The sequence below is a fragment of the Malaclemys terrapin genome, chromosome 3 (genome assembly GCF_027887155.1).
Source record: "Malaclemys terrapin pileata isolate rMalTer1 chromosome 3, rMalTer1.hap1, whole genome shotgun sequence".
NCBI lineage: Eukaryota > Metazoa > Chordata > Testudines > Emydidae > Malaclemys > Malaclemys terrapin.
The window spans coordinates 18,030,671-18,051,161 of NC_071507.1; the positions used below are offsets into that span (position 1 = coordinate 18,030,671).

General features: G+C 43.2%; 1 protein-coding gene across 1 annotated transcript; it reads left to right on the plus strand.

Moving 5' to 3' along the window:
- The first annotated feature begins 2,120 nt into the window (after window positions 1-2,120).
- ETAA1 (ETAA1 activator of ATR kinase) lies at window positions 2,121-19,630 on the plus strand. Its single transcript, XM_054022532.1, has 6 exons — window positions 2,121-2,463; window positions 5,049-5,186; window positions 5,505-5,581; window positions 12,912-13,030; window positions 13,370-15,558; window positions 18,007-19,630. The coding sequence occupies exons 1-6, from the start codon at window positions 2,280-2,282 to the stop codon at window positions 18,120-18,122; spliced, it is 2,823 nt and encodes a 940-aa protein (XP_053878507.1). The 5' UTR covers window positions 2,121-2,279; the 3' UTR covers window positions 18,123-19,630.
- Window positions 19,631-20,491: the final 861 nt, after the last annotated feature.

Below are 20,491 nucleotides of genomic sequence, written 5' to 3' on the forward strand. Positions count from 1 at the left end.
TTTTTTTTTTTTACTTTTGGCCCCACTTTATATTCAGTATGTACAATGTAACTGAGTTGTCCTGATAACTTTAACTTTAAATGTCCAAAGTTTTTGAAATTAAGTATGCAATCTTCACCATACACATAATATATGTTTTTTCATTTAATATATAATACTTATTTTTCCTCTGCTTAAAAGTTTTCCATTGGTTTTAATTGTGCTCATGAGACTGGAGAACTGGGGAAAAAAACATTGTTTGCCTAGGGCATAAGGTGGGAATGGAAGCATTCACAATTTACCCAACCAATGCTGGGGAATCACTCTTTCTGAAGGTTTTAAACTTTTCATATTCCAGACCCTAAACTAACACTCACTAGTTTTGCACTATAAGGAAATGTGATCCTTAAAAAATGAAATCCTAACTGAACATTCCACCAAAATACAAGCAATTTATTCCTTGAACTATATGCTTGGTACATATGCTTATACTTCAGGTTTAATTTTTTGCAGGCAGTAGAGTGGGGTCAGAAGAGTTGTCACAAAGAAGTATCCAGCTTGTGATGTATGACGTACAAGACATTACACGAAATTTGCTTGCTTAGTAAGAACATTCATACTCACTGTCTGGCTTGGTTAGACACTGGAGAACCACAGTTACTCGGGGCACAGCTGGCAATCTAAAATTTGAGCTCACACTGGCCAAGCTAGTGCACCCAGCCACTAAATACCTCTGCCTATTTCCGAAGCACTTAGATAGCAGATAACAGGTACCTTAAAATACCCAAGACAGAGAGATCTACTCAAATCACTACACACAATGATTCCTAATAAATTAAAGGGAGGGGTGTGTAGTGAGAGGGTGGGCAGTGGGAGGGGTCTGTAGTGAGGGGAGGGCCAGTGGGAGGGATCTGTAGTGAAAGGAGGGATCTGTAGTGAGGGGAGGTGTAGAGATGTTTGTAGAAGATTATAATTTAGAAATGCTCCCTCATAAGGGACCTTATTATGAACATAGACATTTGGAGACATGCCTCAGAGGCAGGGGTTGGGCATAGGCCGTGAGTTATAGGGGCCTGTGGTGCCTGTGCTCCACCAATATTTAGGAACGTGGGCCCAGCTCCACCAATGTTTGGGCTTACTGTGCTTTGTGGGGCCCCACGCTTCAGGGGGACGCAGGGTCCAGGGTGGCCTAGGGGGTTAGCACGGGGCGTCGCGCAGGCAGGAGCGAGTGACCCACCCCCATTTCACCCCTTCCCCCAAGCCCCCACCCCCACCTCTTTCTGGCTTCCGCCCCCTCCCTCGTGCCATGCCAGGTGCCGGCGAGGCAGAACAGAGCAGAGTAGGCTAGGGCCAGGTTCCTCACTGCTGCCACCACCAGGCCCCCCAGGCTGCCCTGGACCCCACATCCCCCTGAAGCACAGGGCCCCCCAAAGCATGAGGCCAGGGGTGGTTGCCCTGGTCCGTCCTATGGACGGGATGGTTCTGCTTAGACCTGTTCTGGGCACCACCAAAAATTATACAAACCTGGCACCCATGGGGTTGGGAATACCACACAGCTGCATGCAACAATTCACCAGAGATGCTTTCTAGTTTGTTTTAATAAAGTTTCATTCACTAGATTGTTATTTAATGAACCCCAAGATCGTTAAAGGAGGGGTATGTAACAAGGGGGGCAGTGGGATGGATCTGTAATGAGGGAAGGGGTCTGTAATGAGGGGAGCAGTGTGTAATAAGGGGACAGTGGGAGGGGTCTGCAGTGGATGGCTAGTGGGAGGGCTGGGTGTGTAGTGAGGGGAGTGGTGCTATGACGGGTCTAGTGGGAGGGGTATGTAGTGAGGGGTGGGTCTGTAGTGGGGGGCAGTGGCAGGGGTATGTAGTGAGGGGTGGGTCTGTAGTGGGGGGCAGTGGCAGGGGTATGTAGTGAGGGGTGGGTCTGTAATGGGGGACAGTGGCAGGGATATGTAGTAAGGGGCGAGTCTGTAGGGTGGGGGCAGTGGGAGGGGTATGTAGTGAGGGGTGGGTCTGTAGTGGGGGACAGTGGGAGGAATCTAGGGGGGGCAGTGGAAGAGATCTGTATTGCGCAGAGGCAACCGCCTCTATTGAGCTCTGCTTCTCTTGCTGTTATAGTTCCCTGCGGCGTCCGCACGTCTCCGTGCTCCAGACCAATCACGATCCCAGCCGAGCTGATTTCGACCAATCCGGGCAGGGGCGAGCTCGAGGCGCGGGGGAAGATGGCGGCGGTGTCGGCGGCATGAGCGGCCGGTTGGGGGCCGCCATGCTGAGCCGCCGGGCCGCGCGCCATGGCTAGCAGACGGCGGAAGGGTGGTGACAAGCTCCGCCTCAGGGCCCCGGAGACGCGGAGCGGCGGCAGGAGGTGCAGCAGGCGGAGGGCGGCGGCTGCCGGGGAAAGCGGCGCTGGGGGCCCGGAAGATGGAGGGGGGGCGGCGGCCGCTGCCGATCCTAGTAACAAGAGCAAGGCGGAGGGTGAGGCCCGAGGAGCCAGGCCGGGCCGCCCCGCATGGGGGTGGCCGCTTCCCGCCCCGGGGTGCGGGGATACGGCACAGCACTCTGCAGAGATGGGCTCCCCCAGTTTGAGATACCCCAGAGCCCTGTGGGAGCGGATCCCCACGGCAGCCCAGGAGGGGCGCCCCAACCGTATTCCCACAAGCGATAACCACTCCCTAAAGCCTCCAGGGGCACACAGAGGGACCCCCGCACCCTTCCATCCCGTTCTCTCCTCCCTACCCCACACACACTTTAACTGTTGTCAGCTGTGCAAAGGCTTGCCCTACCGAGAGCAGGCCCCTAAAGTGCTAGGTGCTGTATGTTTGATGCTAGTCAGTAACTGCTAAGCTTGGTGTTTTCACGCTGCCACGGGCTGGGGTGTGTGTATAAGGCATCAAACAGGTTGGCTGGCCCGAGAAGAGGGGGTGTCTCTTCTTTTATTTCAAATTACATCAGTTTGGTTCCCCTTATAAGACTACATTTACTCTGATGCGCTGAAAGAGCTTATTGACTGATGGGGAAACTGGCCCAGTTAGCCTTGTGCTTCAGTGAATTGCAGCTGTCTGGGAAATAACAAGGATCTGTTGTAAACAAAAAAGTTAAAAACTGGTGTTGGTGTTTGCACCATTTTTGTTTGAGGATTGGATTGTCTTATACATTTACAGGCTAGACCTAAACTTGTAAATTGCAGTGCTGCCTAAACTGGATAACTGAAGTTCAGTCACACAACACACATCCCCTTTTCCAAAGGTTTCATCTCTCTTCTGAATCTCTCAACTGCGGGAAAGAATGGACTCTATCATAATTCATGTATGAATACTTAAGCAGCATCTCCCTGTTGTCTTGGAGCAGATCATGCCATCAACTTTTAAGCAGAACATTCCCATCTGTACAAACAGGGAATCCAGTATTAAAAAAAACCTCATGGTGTGATCTGACTGCTGGTGATTTCATCAGTGCATTGTCATGCAGCTGTAGAATTTTCTGCTGAAGTTCCATTTATTTTTTCTCTCTTTTCTAAGTCAAGGTGCTTTCCACTTTTCAATTTCAATGTTGTTTAATGATACTAAGCGAAAAAACATTTAAATAACTTTGGTCATGGTCCTGTAACTTATTCTATGCTCACACAGAACCCCATTACCTTCAGTAGAACTTCATACAATTGCAGAACTCATATGGAATAATTTGTAGGATTGGGGCCTAATATTTTTTAAGTGGAGGCCTGTTTGTGCCTCCACACCTCTCCCAATCCCACTCCTTGCGCCCATTCAGTTCCTTCCAGTTTTGTCAACACTGACCCAGATCAACCAGAAAGGAATGTTTCCTGCAGGGAAAGGCAATCCATTCTCTGTGCTAATACCTCTGGATTTGAAACTTGAATGAATGGAGGTTTAGGTTGGATATTAGGAAAAACTTGTTCACTAGGAGGGTGGTGAAGCACTGGAATGGGTTACCTAGGGAGGTGGTGGAATCTCCTTCCTTAGAGGTTTTTAAGGTCAGGCTTGACAAAGCCCTGGCTGGGATGATTTAGTTGGGGTTTGGTCCTGCTTTGACCTCCTGAGGTCCCTTCCAACCCTGATATTCTATGATTAAGGATTTCTTCGTTTTTAAAAGGTGACAAATGTTTGAATTCTAGCTATAAAACATCTTTTCCAAAATCAAATATATTTATTTAAATTTAGTAGCGCTGTCTTTTAAAATTCCTTTATCTGTAGGCTGCATCCACACTGCCAAGTTCATTTTAAAAAGGCAGGTGCAACAATTTGCATTTCATGTACTCTGTTCCGTTTATTTCACTGGAGTCATAGCTAATCATGGCAAACTGTCTTTACACATTTATGACCTGTTTTTATCCATTATATATGAAAATACATAGGGATAGGGCAGCTCTTATAATCCCCAATCAGACAAGACAAAGGGCACTCTAGAATTACTATAGAGTCAGATCTTGGGGTTTGGTTTAACTGTATGCAGTGTTGGGGGCAGTGGGGTGGAAAACATTTCCAGCCAGTCTCCAGGGATAAGTTAAAACTTACACTGACTGCTGATGGATTTGAGGTGAAATTGTAGCCAGAGATCACTACAGTGTAAGGTCACAAAACTCCTATCCCGGTGGAGGGAAAGAAAAAGAGGGAGGAGCGTCTGTTCTACCAAAAATCTCCTATGAAGTTGGTTAAGATGACTTTTATGATCAGATTCCACTGGTGGTGCAATGCACTATATTGATCTATTGTTTGATAGTTTTAATTCTTACTGCTAGGTGCTGAATATCTTGCTTTCTTTGTCCTGCAGTGCATTTTGAAAATGGATTTACTGTTCTGTCTGCAGTAATGCAGCTGACAAGTCATATTCTGAACTTAATATGTAATCATGAAAAATTTAGTTAATTTAAATTGAAAAATTGTTAAGGAGTGATTGTATATAATTTCTTTCATTTTGCAGGTTATAAAATGTGTGCACTTGGTTCATGGGGTCTGTTTTGGGTATTTTGAGTTAAATTAAATCATAATTTTTTTACTAGTGCTAATTTCTTTTATGGGAAATCTTACTTTATGTTCACACAGAATCATGTTTATATAAGACTCCGAAGAGATCATTAAGTAGCAGATCAAGGTTACCTACCTTCAGTTCTCCAGCCAATGATACTGATATACAGCAAGAAATATTTTGGGATCCTCATTCGCCAATTACACACAAACTAGGTAACTATAACCAAAAAGTTGTTATTTCTAGTGTGCTTTTTAGAAAGTAAATGGCCATTTGAAATGTACAGTTGGAGTATACTGTAGATGTCTAAACCTTTTTTTTTTCCCCACTACAGAAACACTCTTCATCAGTAAAATCTATTTTTAATGCCATTTCTTATTATGACTGGCTGGCTTTTTATTGATATTATAGTAAATACTGTGATACAGCACTTAATACAGTTTTGAATTTAGCAGTTATATGTGAAATGTTTCTACTTGGGAAACTTGGGTTTGTCATGTTTGACAGTTTATACAAAGGTTTTTCTTTTATAGGTAATGAAAGAAAGAAACAGGCCACCAGTAGATGTACAGTTGACATTTCAGATATTGTTAATCGTATTGCTCCACAGGTAATTATAATTTCCTATAGCAACACTGTACTTTATGCAAAAATCAAAGGTTAAAAACGGTGCTGTAGTTGCCTATGTCTACAAACCAAGGGAAAAGGCAGTTGATTAGTCTCCATAATCTCTTTCGCATAGTAAAAGACTGAGATTCTTAGTTTTTCTAATATTTACATTAGCATATTTATCATGTTGAATTTAAAATCACCAGCATAACATTTGACTATTTTGATTCTTTTTGTCAGTTCTTTGACTTCATACATTGATTTTTGGGTTTAAAAAATTACGCATGTGACATTCAGTGCAGAAACTTGAACAGGCACCAGCCCCAATTTTTAGAATATTTTTAGGACTTTAACACCACCCTCGATGAGCGAGACCTCTCGGGGACCGAGCAGTGCCTGGCCGCCGCGGACGTCCTCCGGGAGATTGCCGACCATCACTCCCTGGTGGATATCTGGCGCGACCACCACCCGGATGACATCTCGACATTCACCTTTGTCCTGGTGGAGGCCCATCGGTTGCACCACTCCTGGTTGGACCGCATTTACTTATCACGCTGTCACCTTTCAGAGGCCCACTCCTCCAGCATCCGGCTGGCCCCGTTCTTGGATCACCATCTGGCGACCGTGACAGCCTCTCTCTGCGCAGAGACCGGGGCCAGCCTATTGGCACTTTAACAACAGCTTGTTGGAGGATGTGGACTTTGTGGCATCCTTCAGGGAGTTCTGGCTGGCCTGGCAAGGGCAGAGGCGTGCCTTTCCCTTGACGCAGCAGTGGTGGGACATGGGGAAGGTGCACACCTGGCTTTTCTGCCGTGACTACACCCAGGGCACCAGCCGACGGAGGCATGTGAAGATTGAGCAGTTGGAATGGGAGGTCTCAGAGCTGGAGAGGCATCTGGCCACCAGCCCCAAGGATCCATCCCTCTGCGGAGTACGCTGGGAGGAGCTCCGGGCCCGGGTGCCTTTGTCTGATCCCATATCTGCCTCCTTTGAGAGATGGATCACGGCTCCCGCTTCTTCTACACCCTGGAGAAAATGAGGGGGGCCAGAAGCATGTCACCTGCCTTCTGGCAGAGGATGGCACCCCCCTCACAGATCTGGTGGAGATGTGCAGGAGGGCCAGAGCCTTCTACGCAGACCGTTTCTCCCCAGATCTGACCGATCCTGACGCTTGCAGAGTGCTCTGGGATGGACTCCTGACGGTCAGCACGGGTGACCGAGACCGGCTGAAGCTGCCTCTCACTCTGGCTGAGTTCTCGGAAACCCTCTGCGTACCAATAATTCCCCTGGCATGGACGGGCTGACCGTGGAGTTCTACTGCGTGTTCTGGGACGTCCTCAGCTCAGACCTTGTCGCCGTCTGGGCCAAGTCCTTGGAGAGCGGGGTACTCCCCCTGTCCTGCAGCGAACCATGCTCGCCTTGCTTCTGAAAGAAGGGGGACCTCTGCAAACTTCACGGAGTGTCTGGTTAGGCTCAACTGGACCTGACCAAGCCAGTCAGCTTTGGGTGGGGAGTACGGCAGGGGCCAGCTGTACGCTCTGGTGATCAACCCCTTCCTCTGTCTCCTCCGCTGGATGCTGATGGGGTTGGTGCTGCGAGAGCTAGAGCTGCGGCTGGTCCTGTTCAGGACCCAGGTGACTTGGTGCAGGTGGAGGCTTGCCAGGCCATCTACTCGGCAGCCTCCTCCGCCCGGGTCAACTGGGTCAAGAGCTCTGACCTGGTGGTCAGGGACGGGTGGCAAGTGAGCTCCCTCCCAGTCATGCTTCAGGCCATCCGGTGGAGTACGGGTCTGCTGCTCTATCTCGGCGTTTACCTTTCTGCCATGCATTTGTCTCCGCCGGAGAACTGGCAAGGTTTAGAGGGCAGGTGGTAGAGCGGCTCCGGAGCTGGACAGGACTACTCCAGTGCCTCTCCCTCAGAGGGAGGGCACTGGTGCTTAATCAGCTAGTGCTGTCCATGCTCTGGCACTGGCTCAACACCCTAGTCCTGACCCTGGGCTTCCTGGCCAACCTCTGAACGTCAATTCTGGAGTTCTTCTGGCCAGGATTCTGCATGGTCTCTGCAGGGGCCCTCCACCTGCCTGTGGAGGAGGGAGGACAGGGCCTGAAGTGCCTGTGCACTCAGGTCCATGTGATCTGCCTCCAGGCCCTGCAGAGGCTCCTTTATGGTGCAGGTGGTCCTGCATGGAGCGTACTGGCACATGCCTTCCTGCACAGCTTCCAAGGGCTCCGATACAACTGTCAGCTCCTTTATCTCCATCCGAGAGGTCTTCCGTGAGACCTCTCTGGGCTGCTGGTCTTCTACCAGGACCTCCTCTGGACCTGGAAACTGCTCTCGGTGACCAGGTCCGTGGTGGCCACCCAGGGGGCGGATCTCCTCCCGGAGTCCTGCTACACAACCGCCAGCTCCGTGTGCAGGTGACGGAGTCTCCTTCGGTGTGCCAGAGGTTAGTCCTGAACTACGACCGGGGAAACTGGCTGGATCCCCTGACGCTCGCTCAGAGCATGGGGCTCTCCAGGCCGCGTACTTCAGGAGGTGAGGGCCGCTTTACTGCCCACTGCTCGGGTTTTCCTCAACCAGGTCCTGCGAGAAGGCATGCCCCGCCCACCCTACAGCCCAAGCCCGCCGGACCTTTTCATCAGACCCCTGCCCCATGGACCTTCCCGGACATCCCGCACCTTTACCGTGGCCAGCTGCACAAGTTGCAACTGGTTCGGTTCCGGACCGCGCCAAGAAAACATCTGTACACGCTCATGCTCCACACCCTTCATGTCCTCACCCTCACATCCCGTCCCGCCACAAAGTGGTGGGACCGCCTGCCATCTCTGGAGGGTGAGGAGCCACGGTGGGCCAGCCTATATTCCACCCTGGTCCTGAGGCCCACCAGGAACATCAGCTGGCTGCTCCCTCACGGAGCTGTGAGCACAGGCGTGTACTTGGCATGGTTCACTCCCCTCCCACACACCTGTCCCTTTTGCGGCATGAGGGAGACCCTGGTGCACGTATATCTGGAGTGCTCCAGGTTGCAGCCCCTATTCTGGCTCCTCTTGGATATATTACTACATTTTTGGTTGCACTTTTCCCCTCACCTGTTCATCTACGCACCCCCTATCCATGGCCCCACAAAGTTGCGGGACCTCCTTGTCAACCTCCTCCTCGCCCTGGCCAAATGGCCATCTACAAAACCAGGGAGAGGAGGTTGGCCAACGGGGTTTCCTGCGACTGTGGGGCCTATTTCCACTCTTCAGTCCCTTCACGCATCCAGGCAGAGTTTCTCTGGGCGGCGTCCGTTGGCTCCCTTGACACCTTCAAGGAGCAGTAGGTGCTGTCCGGGGTTCTCTGCTCGGTGTCCCTGTCAGGTTCCCTTCGTTTAGCCCTGTGACCTCTCATTCCTGTTATCTCCTTAGTTGTCCCTGCAATTATTTGGAATCCCAGACCTGTGGATCCTCCCCTTAGGCTTTGGGGAGGTCCTTTAGCAGTGGGCGGGCTTCTGCCTGCCCACTTCCTGGATCCCAACAGGACCAGCCCCAATTTTTAGAAGATGTTAGCTTCAAAAGGGGTGATAGTGATCCATTTCTTGTAGAAAATGCAGTGGCATGTTCCATTTCAATCACTTTTAATTTCAAATGTATAATTTTAGGCATATCATATTTACTAGGTGGTTCCTCTCTTCATTTACCATGCTAGCACAGTGCAGGTAACCATAGCTTTCAGTTTTTTGTCCCCTCCTTTTTGTTAAATCATAGTGTTCTCTGCTTATGGTTACTTCTAGCTTTCCAAACACACATCCATGCTGTGCCTGTAAAATAACCTACCATATATACTCGTTCATAAGCCGAATTTTTTTAGTAAAAGGAAGCACCAGAGATGGGGGTCGGCTTATGAACGGGAATAGAGAGGGAGAGGTGGGACACAGCCCTTCCCCCCCAACAGAGGGAGCAAGGAAAGGCAGCACAGCCAAAAGGGAAGAGGCGGGGCCAGAGTCTCTCCATTTCTGGCCAGGCTGCTCTCCCCCCAGCCTCCAAAGCAGCTGCAGCTCCAGGGCTGGCAGGCTGCAGCCGTGCCGCTTGGCCCTGTCCCCCAGAGCAGGCTGTGGCTGCGCCGCCCAGGCGCTGGAGCACGCTGCGGCCACGCTGCCCGGCCCAGCCTGCTGGAACATGCTGCAGCCACGCCACTCAGTCTGGCCCGCCGGAGCAGGCTGCGGCCACGCTGCCCGAGCAGCTCCAGCCTGGGCAGAGACATCCTCCCCTGGCCCTCCCCAGATAAGGTGGGAAGGGATGAGGTGGGGAGACTGTGGGGGCCCTGGACTAGGGGTGGGGTCATGTGAGGAGTGGTCACAGGGGTTACTCCCCTGACTCCCAGCTTCTCTCTCCTCCCCCTCCCCCCCCCAAAAAAAATTCCCCACCAGTTGCTGTCCTGGTCTGTCAGGGTAAGCAGCTGGTGCGCCGGAACACTTTGTTTACTTAGGTTTACCTCTGTGCCTGCGGACACTCGAGGTAAACAAACCATCTCGGACCACCAGTGGCTTATCCTGATGGCCTGGGAGCCAAAGTTTGCTGACCCCTGAATTATAGGGTCGGTTTATGAACGGGTTATAAAAATTTTACATTTTTACTTATCCATTTTGGGGGGGTTGGCTTATAAATGAACCGGCTTATGATTGAGTATGTACGGTAGTTCTCCAAATGATTTAATGTGTTCCTGGCTTTAGAGACTGATCCTGCTCCCAGATTGAGTTCTGAAATCACTTGGAAGAGTTACTTTTGCCTTCCTTTTATAACTTCAGTTTCCTCTCTATTTTTCTTGTGTAACTTGCTTTTATTCCTTCCCTCCTTTTACAAAGTTCTTAGTTTGTTTCCTTACCTTGCCTCCCTCTGCCACCTCTCCATTTTTATTTTTCTCTCTTTCTGCCGCTTGCTTATTCTCTTAGGTGTCCATAAGGTTCTCCTTTAGACTACTTTGCCTGTTGAAGCCAATTATAGTGCTCAGAGGCCTGCCTTTGGGATAATTTTTCAGACTCTCCATGCAGCTCAGTTCATTAGAATAATATTTCTGCAATTAAAATTAAAAAGTTGGATCAGCAAGAAAATCATACAACTTGCAGTGCTCTGCTGGCCACAGACTCTCATAAAAGGTACCATCAAGTCTGACTTTCCTGTGAATGCAAAATTACAAGAAGTACAGTACAGTAAAAGATAATTCATATCCTAAACAAGTCTGAAATTAGAATTTTGAGTATCTCATAATTGGTGGTTGTAGCCAGCACATTGCACTCTTGGTTAAATCCTCAGCTGGTGTAAATTCACATGGCTCTATGAAGACAGTTTATATCTGGTGAGGATGTGGCCCCTTACATTTAATCGTGTAAATTGGCTAGAAGGAGTGGCTCACATAATAGAGAAAAGACAGTTAGTGGCAAGCAGGAGCTTGCAGAGTTTAAGATTTAAAAAATATCAAAATTGAAGTCAATTTAAATGTATATGTCAGATTTGTTTTAATTTTTGCTATTTCCCTTTGAACATTTTTATGAATTGTATCTTTTTGTGTATTCCCAACATCTTTCTAAAGGTACATAATGTTACATTATTTGTGTAAATCAGATTAAATGACAGGATGATCCAAGCTTTAATACACATTCTCCCTCACTTCCTGTTTTTGAATACCTTTTGGCTTTGATTTCTTATTTACATTACTAACAACTTATCTATGAATATTGCTTTTTAGAATTCTGCTAAATATAAATGGGCTTTCAAGAATACTTCATTTTTTATACTTTGTTTATATCTAATGTACAGAATTTAGTACAGTTTACTGATGTAAACTGACTATAAATAGTAACAAGTTGAGCAACTGTTAATCTTATCAACTTTTTTATATTGCTGTTTCAACTGGAAATCCAAAATTTAAAATACTTTATTCATTTTTTGTTGCCATTCCAGTCTTCTTCCTTTTCATTTTTTGTTGAAAGAAACAATTTAACCATGGAAAGAAGACAATTAATCTTATTTGCCCTTAAAACATGAATTATCTGGAAATAAAGACTAGCAAAGTGCAGGAACCATACAAGATTAAGATGAGGAAAGACGGCGCAATAGCATTGATATAATTAAATTGCTTGATTATTCTAGTAGATGAAGTTAGTAATGTCTGTGTTTGTAATCCTAGTCAGTTTTCATGGTTGATGCCTGTGCACCTGTGTAATTGTCATCCAGAGCCTGGAATTTGACAAAGTAAACAAGATGGTATTCTAACAGCAGGGCTGTCTTTTATTGAAGCACAAGACCCATAAGAAAATCTGTCTTTTCTTCAGCAGGCAAAAACGTGCCTACTTATTTGACACCATTTAAAGTGGTTTCTATATTTCAAAGATATAGCATAATATTTGAAAAAAAATCTTCGTCTGGGGTTTGAAAGTCATTATTAAAGAAACAATTAACTGTGCCTCCCCTTTGTGGTGTAAGTTATTGCTCTCTCTTGCACCATTTAAGGCCCTGTCTTGGACTATGGCTTCTTATTCACACTTTTTGACAGTGTGTGGATTACCTTTTGCTGGTACCATCACTTTTTCCCTAAAGTAAAAGTTCTTTTCCATTACTGGTCAATAAAACTCAAGTCACTTCCTCTGGCTTATGTACAGTAATTCTGCATCTTCATTCTTTTTTGCTGCTGTTTATAAGTATCCATGAATCACATTCACAGATATGTATACCTAAGAACTTTGAGAGGGTTCAGATGCAGATCTGAACTTTAGAGCTCTGGACCAATCTTTAAGTTCTAAATTTTATTTATTTCTACTTATTTATCTGAAATATCTTGGTATGATGGTTGTGGTGTAATGGAAGAATTCAAAACTTGCTCCTGTTCAAGAGACATCCTCACTATGATTTTCTGAATTTCTGTAATTTGCCAGCACTGTTTTAATAGGTAAACAAAGAGAGCACATCTTAGGTAGCTGTCTTAGTAGACTAAAATAAAGTTTGCTAAGTGAACATTGCAGAATATTTTATTGTAATCTTTCGCTTTGGTACTTTGCCTATTAATATAGTAATATCCTAAACCAGGTCCACACACAAAGTTGCACTACTTTAATTAAAGTTGTTGTTTTTAAACTGGTGTAGTTAAATTCGTTCAACTTTGTGTGTGAAATCTTACATTGGCTTAAACCTGGCTTATATTGATTTAGCGTGTGCCTTTAATTTATAGCCAGGTTTGTACCAGTTTAATCTGTTTTAAAACTGATTTAAGTTAAACCAGTGCAACTTGTGGGTGTAGGGAAATCTTTAATTTAAATCAAATTGCTAAGTAGTGCCAATTTAATCTTAATTGTTCAGGATGAAAAACCAGGCTGTTCTGAGGGATCTCTTCTAGGGATGTGGATTGGTGAGGATGCTATTCCCTGTACACCTGGAGTAGTAAAAGTGCGAACAAGGACAAAATTAAATGGTAGACGGTAAGTTCTAATTCATTTTAGCTTATACATCAAAGAAGTTATGCTTTCATGTAAAGGAAGCAGCATTTCATTGAATCCATGAATTTATGGGATTCATGAATACAGTCTGTATATTAGCAGAGTCATTACATGGTAATACTTTTATCCTTTACTTCGTAATCTTTTAAAATGGGACGATCATTGTTCGCAGTAAAGGGATATACCTTGACAGTTACATTAATTATATATGCTTGTTTAGAGATTTTTAATCATATCCTATGTAGATACATTTGTTAAACTAGTTTCACTTTTCAAAGTATTCTTCGGTATTTTTGACTTTTTTTCTGTTTTTCCATTTAGAGATCATAAAATAAAAAATACTGAAGAGGAACTGATGAAGTTGGCTAAGCAATTTGATAGAAACCAGGTAGAGCTAGATATAGTCCAGGAGCAAGATGATCAATGCAATAGTTTTATTCAGACTACTTCAGAGGCAGAGACTTTAAATAATTATAAAGATGATGCACAGATGAAAAATCTGCAGTCATTCCTTGATGAAGATTCTGAAACACCTACTGTTCTGTCCTTTAAGCCAGTTAAAGAGAGCACTGGCATCCCTGCTGTAGAATGTCAAACTAGCAGCCAGAAGTCTTTAGACCTTGAGGCCGAAGTGGCCCTTAATGCCCTTTTTGATTGCTCTACCCAGAAATGTAGTGGACAGTTGAGTCAAGGCCTATCAGCTATTTCCCTAAACAATAGTTTCCATGAAAGCCCCAAAAGCCCCTTGGTGGAGGAGAAGCCCACTTCTAAGGAAAGTACGGTAACCAAGCAGCACATTGCTAAAGAGATATGCCAGAAGCAAGGTTCAACATGTGCATCAGAAAGTGTGAACCAGATTGCTGCTCCAGAAACTAAGAATATTCCTTTGCTGCCAAAACAAAGTTTAACATCCTCTAAGGTAGAATCATTGATCTCCAGTAAGCCTGCTGAAGTAGCTCATGATGACTTTGATGATTGGGATATTGATTTATTGGCAGATGATTCCTTTGTAATGCAGATTAGTACTCCTGAAAAAGCTTTATCAGCTCCTAAAAAGCCAAGCACATATGTTTTCAATGGCATTAGTAAAACTAAGGAAAGAACAAATACTTCTAATTCTGTAATTGGTGTAAGTTTTTCATCCAAATCCAACAGTATTCAATATGCACCTCTGAAACAAAATAGTAAAACAATACAAGATGCTGCAAAATCTCTTTCTTTCCAGAAACCAAATAACGAGATGGAAAATTCAAAGATACAGACTGGTTTTTTACATATGGAGCATGATGTTAAAAATTATACGATAAATTCCACTTGGAAAAGTGCCCAAAACAAAGTTTCTGACTCTACTTCTCTTATTTCAGTGCAATCTGACCTTAAGAATGGAATGGAACGCATTCACCCTAAATGTGGTCCCACCAGTTTTCCAGTAAAAGGATCCTCTTCCATCTTGATACACTCTAATCCTCATAGAACACAGACTGGAAAACATGGAAATAACAAACACAATATTTTCCCTCAGTCATCCATTTCTGCTAACGCTAAGCCTAACGATCTAGTGAAGGTGGTGACCTGTACTGGTGTGGCTAACCTAAAACAAGCTGAAATGCCTAAGAAATGTTCTGTGTCATTTGATGATTGGAATGATCCTAAATTTCCTGATGAAGTTTTAGATATGTTTTGTGAACCTGATAGTCTTTGGGACACAAACTGCGAAGATGATGATTTGTTGTATCAGGTGTGTGATGATGTAGAAAAACAAACTCAGAACCAAGACATTAAACATGGAAACAAAAGAGCAATAATTATAAAAGGAGCCAGTATTACTTCCAAATCTGATGCCGATAACAGTTTCACAGCATCTAAAAAAGGACTGCCTAATCACCCATTGGCACAAAAAATCAGTGCCAACCAGGACACCAGCTCAATGGGCACTCCTTGTACAAACTCCTCAAAGGTTGCAGACAGATTAAGTACATTTGGAAATGTAGTGAACTGTACAAATTCTGCAAATCCTATAGGTGTAATGGCAAATGTTCCTACACAACACAGGTATACCCATTCCCAAAACTATAATAAAGCTGTTTCTGCAAATACTACAAACAGTGTTCCAGGAAAATGGTATCGGTCTAATTCTGTGCCTGCAGGAAGCCTCAGGTCTGAAATTGATCCAGTTAATATAACGAATAGGTATACTAATGCTTTTAATGGGGGATGCAACCAAGATCTTTCACACAACACAGGAAAGATACAAAATAACAGTTGTATAAACAAAATGTCAGTTGTGCCTTCAAAGTTTACATTTAAAAAGATTAACAATTCCCATGTTGCAGTTCATGTGGATCCTAAAAGTATAAGTATAGGAGGCACTTCTGGAATCAAAGTTACTCAGCAGGGTTTGGAAGAAAGCAAGAATCAACTGAATATCCCTTTGCATGGGAAGATTAAAATTAATCAAAAGCCACCTTTTAAGAGGCACCTTTCAGAATCTCTGGCAGAGTCTACAACAGGTATGTTTCTTTTTTAATACTAACTTGGGTGGGGTGGGGGAGGGGGGTAAGATGTTAAATCACATCAAAGCAAAATTTGTATGGTATTGAAATGTTTATAAACTTAAGTATTTGGTCTTCTCAAACTAGGCATGATGAGACAATTTTAAAATAAACATTCTTACTTTATCTCTCTTTCAAAAATGAAAATCTGTTTTGGAAAACCTCCCTCAACTTACTATATTTGAAGGAATACGCCCCCACCCCCAACTTTTCACTCATTTGCCAAAATACTTGACCCTACCTGTAAGTCCAGTGTATCTTGATGACACTTCTGGACACACCATATTTCAGCATTGCCAGAATGTCTCATCATTTGTTGGTCATTGTTCTCTGACGCATACGTTTGATCTTAAATGTGAAAAATGTCAAAATGCTACTTACTTCAACTAAGACTTTTAAAAGAGACTATTGATTTGGAATGGCTCAGTTTTTGGGTGCCAAAATTGGTTATTTTAAAGGGGCCTGATTTTCAGGGGATGAGTGTAAGTGTCTCAAGTTAGACATCTGGAAATTGGCATCCTTGTCACTTGGGAAAACCTTGGCCTGCATCAATATCTGCTGTGTGCCCAAACTTGCCAGCCAAGTGGGGTATTCACCATGTAATCTAAACACTTACATTTTCCTTTCTGTTCCCAAGTCTATCAGTTGGTTTCTACTGGTTGCTGATGCGGGAATGGGCTAGCTGTTTGGCTCTTGTATCATTGTCCCTCTCCCCAAGCCTATTTAAGCTTACTCAGCCTTTTCCAAAGCTTCTTGCTGCAAGCACTGATCAGTTACTAGGGAAACATGCTTGGGCATGGAACCAGCCAACAGTTCAGGATTTTAGTTCACTGCATGGCTTTCTGAAGTTTCTTTTCAATATTAAATCTTGGTGAAGCTGAACTACTGATCTTTTGTTTGTAGCTCACCTTTAAAACATACCATGTCAGTGCCGAAGTTCAGAAATCATAACTACAAAAATACCTAACACTCTCACATAGCAACATACACCATGTGCATTTGGAGGTATCTGTACTTTGCCAAACAACTGACTCATTCAAGTAGTGTTATGGATTATTTTGTGTTTTGTCAGATATTCCAGTCCTTTTCTTCTTTGTTTCATACCTGGGACAGCGGGTAAGTGGGACGTAGCAATCTTGGAAACTATTACAAAACAAACATAAAAAACCACCCCACCCAAAAACTATTAGAATATGTTCTATTCTATAGAAGAAAATTAATGGAAACCTCAGCTCCTTGATGTCTTTGGTTGACAGCGCCTGTCTCCAAAACAGTGACCAGTGAATGTTTCAATTACATTAGCACTTAGCAACAAGGAAATCTTGTCTCCTTTTACCAAGGAATTGGTGTGAATTACATATTTGCTTGCTGCAACACTTCCTGATTTACCTTTTTGGGGCATTAACCTCAAGGAATAAATAGCTTTCCTTGATAGTAATGTTTGGATTTATTGACAGAATACATTGGTCATTAAAAATATAGGAAATTGGGCAAGAATATCTTGTACTCTGTGGCAGTGCTTTCAGTTCTTTTTGGGTGGTAGTTCTGTATTTTAATCTAAATTTCCCATCCTCATTGAAAGGATAACAATCCCTCTCGTTGCTGAGACATTAACCACAGATATGTATAGAGTTTGGCAAGTAATCTCTCTCGAAACTTGTACTTATATTTTTACCCACATTTGTAGTTGCCTTAACTGACTTTATGCCCTTTGTCTTATTTCTCTAATGTGAAAGGCTGCATATTCCAAGCTATGTTAGTAGGAAAATAGATGATGCTGTGCATCATCGGTGAAATCCTGGTCATACTGACTTTAGTGGGAGTTTTTCGTTTGATTTCAATGGGGCCAGGATTTTAGTGCATGCTAATTTACTGCTCTGTAGGAAAACACATAAAATGTTATGCTTAGCTATCATGTCCCCATCTCCTGTTATTTTGTTGGGTTTGACCTTATTTCTACCCCGCTGGTCCTATCAGTTTGATGCCTGTACTATACCTGACCCCTTGTCTGTACAATCTGATACCAGTATCTCTACCTAACCCACTTGGATTTAGAGCCCCTTTCACTCCAATATCCTTAACTTTCTTACCCCATTGTAGTCTCTATATTGATTTCTGATGACATGAAGTTCACTTGAAGGGCAGCAATAAAATTTCCTTTAAGCAAATGTCTGCTTCCCAGTACATTGGGTAGTAAGTAGCCTTCAGCAGCAATACAAAGGTCATGTATCTTGCCACTTCCTGCTTTGAGGATGGACTATGTTTTATAGGCCATTTTTTAACTTGGGTTCCTCATTTGTCAGTACAGTGTGTTGCTACTGTTTATCTTCAGACACTGAAGACAGACAACTAAAAATACATACTGAACAAGTTTGAAGGCCCCTAATGCATATTTTATATTTGCAGCATTTGTGATCGAACAGAAAAACAGAAAATGTTCTCAAGAAGAAATTGAAAGGAAAAAACAAGAAGCTCTTGCTCGAAGAAAATCCAGAATGCAGGCATTTCTCAAAGATACTTGAATTTGGTCTGGTTTTTTTGCCAGTTAATTTGTTGGGTAGGAAAATGATGGTAATAAAGGCTGAACCATTTTTAAAATTCTGCCTGATGCCTCATCTTGCTCTTCTTTACTTGACTTCTGTATGAGAAACTGATGCTGGACTATATGTTAAATTCATTAAATTATAAAAATAATTTACAGTTGTAAACAGTTTCCTCCAAGTGTCTTAATAGCCAGTACAATGAAGTTCAATATCGTGTACACACTGGTACTCTCACATGTTGCAATTGTGTGGTTTAAAATGCATGTGAATAGTATTTAAAGTGTTCAGGAAAGGAATACAGCATAAAGTTCATTCGCATGTTTCTATTGTTTTTCTTTTTCTCTCACTTATCAGCAAGATTTTTGCTTTAAATCCATAAAGTGAGTAGGCTGAAACATTAGTGTGTGCATTTATTATATCTCTGTGATTCTCAAACTGGTTTTGGTAAACTTGAAACTAACTCATGGAGATGAGAGCCTAAAAATTCAGCTTCCAAAAGATGAAGTTAGTGCTCACTGATTAGAACAAGTGCAGCCATCAAAAAATTAGTGGAAATACATACAATCTGGAGAGTCCATTGTCAGTCTGATTCTTTTAAGTGATGGACTAGTGTATATACGTGGTAAAGAAAGAACCTAGCATAGCAGCTAGCTAATCTGTAAGATCAAGATGTTCTACTGAAAAAACACACTTTTTTTGTTTCTTCTATTAAGAGTTGGAGGTATTGTTTTCCTGGCTACCATTTTGAAGGGGTTCCTGGTTATGCCACCCATCTTCCAAAAACAAGTATTATGGGGTTAATTAAAATGCAGCTAATGCTACTTTACTGAACCATCATCAGACTGTTTAGGAAAAATAGAATCTACTCGGCCAGATCCTCAAATGGTGTAAATCAGAATAGCTACATTGACTGCAATGGAATTGCACAGATTTTTTTGAGTTAATGATCTGGCCTGTTGTCTCTTGTATGGGTATGGCTTCATTTGGTTAAATGTGATTGAAATTAAATACACAATGTGGAAGATTGAACTGATTAAAGCAGTTGTAGTACAATGTTCAAATGCCTGAAACGTCACAACTATGTTTTCAGTTTGAAATAGATTTTGGTGTAACCCTTGCCCAGTAAAGCACTTAAACATGATGGATCCAATGCTATACTCTTCCTAATTTGACCTGATGAACTGAAGTCTTGAAGCTGTTTTAACAGTGATACATGGAGAATGAGTTCAAATTGTAAAATTACGTGTGGTTAAGCTGGTAGGCATTTCACAACAAAAAACTGCTTTCTGTTTAAAATGTTTTGATATCACTTATGACATTATGAAACATTTTTTGATTATCTGGTTTTGTAAATAAATAATTTGAGTGTAGCCAAAGGGTCACAAAGTCTTCATCTCCTGTAGACTGTGCTTTTGGTTTGTAAAACTTACAAATGTAAATATTGTATATTTGTAAACCATTATTAAACTTGCAATTTTTACATCTAAGTATTCTATTTTGTTCTGTGTTTGGGAAATTGTCAGGCTAAATGTAAATAATTGTAGTGAATATTCCAAAGCATGAAAAAAAGGAAAGCTGGTCTTATGGTTAAAACACTGGACTGGGATTCAAGAAATCTGAGTTTAATACCTGATTTTTGTCATGAATTTCATCTGTCACTTTAGGCAAGTTACTTAATCCTTCAGTTATTCAGGTTTTATGTCCAAATGTTTGTGTATAAGTTACATACTTTTAATTAAAATATTCTTGAACATACTGTTTTTTAGTAATCCCTGTGAGACTGGGAGCCTTGCTGTCACATCACTGTCATTTTGAAGTGGTATGCTGTTTAAAAAGATTATCTTTGCTTTGCAATGGCTTGTGGTCCAGACATTGCCCCCTTCCTACTATCAGACTGCTTATAAGATGTTACCAGGAAGCAGAGAATTTGCAAACTCCACAGGAAAAAAACAAAAAGCAGCAGTTGTAACCGTGCCTTTGTGGATCACAACTGAGAATACTAAATTCAGGACAAACTGCTGAGAAAGAGGGAAGCTATACCCCAAAACTGGAGGTTATTCTCCCATTAGATATACCAAACCAGCGACAAAAGTAAACTTCTGTTTCACCACACTGGCTAACAAGAAGTTATAAAAGCAGTTTCCTTAGATATTCCAGTCCTTGTATTGCCACCAAAACCACTGGATGTAAAGATGAGTGGTTCTTTACAACCAGCCTCATCAAATAAAAGGTTCTGATCCCAAAGGACTAGCCATACACCCAGGTCAATATATAACTCAGATCTTACCCAAAAATCACAGATGCCAGTCCTTTAGTATCTCAAATCTAGAGGTTTATTCATTATAAGA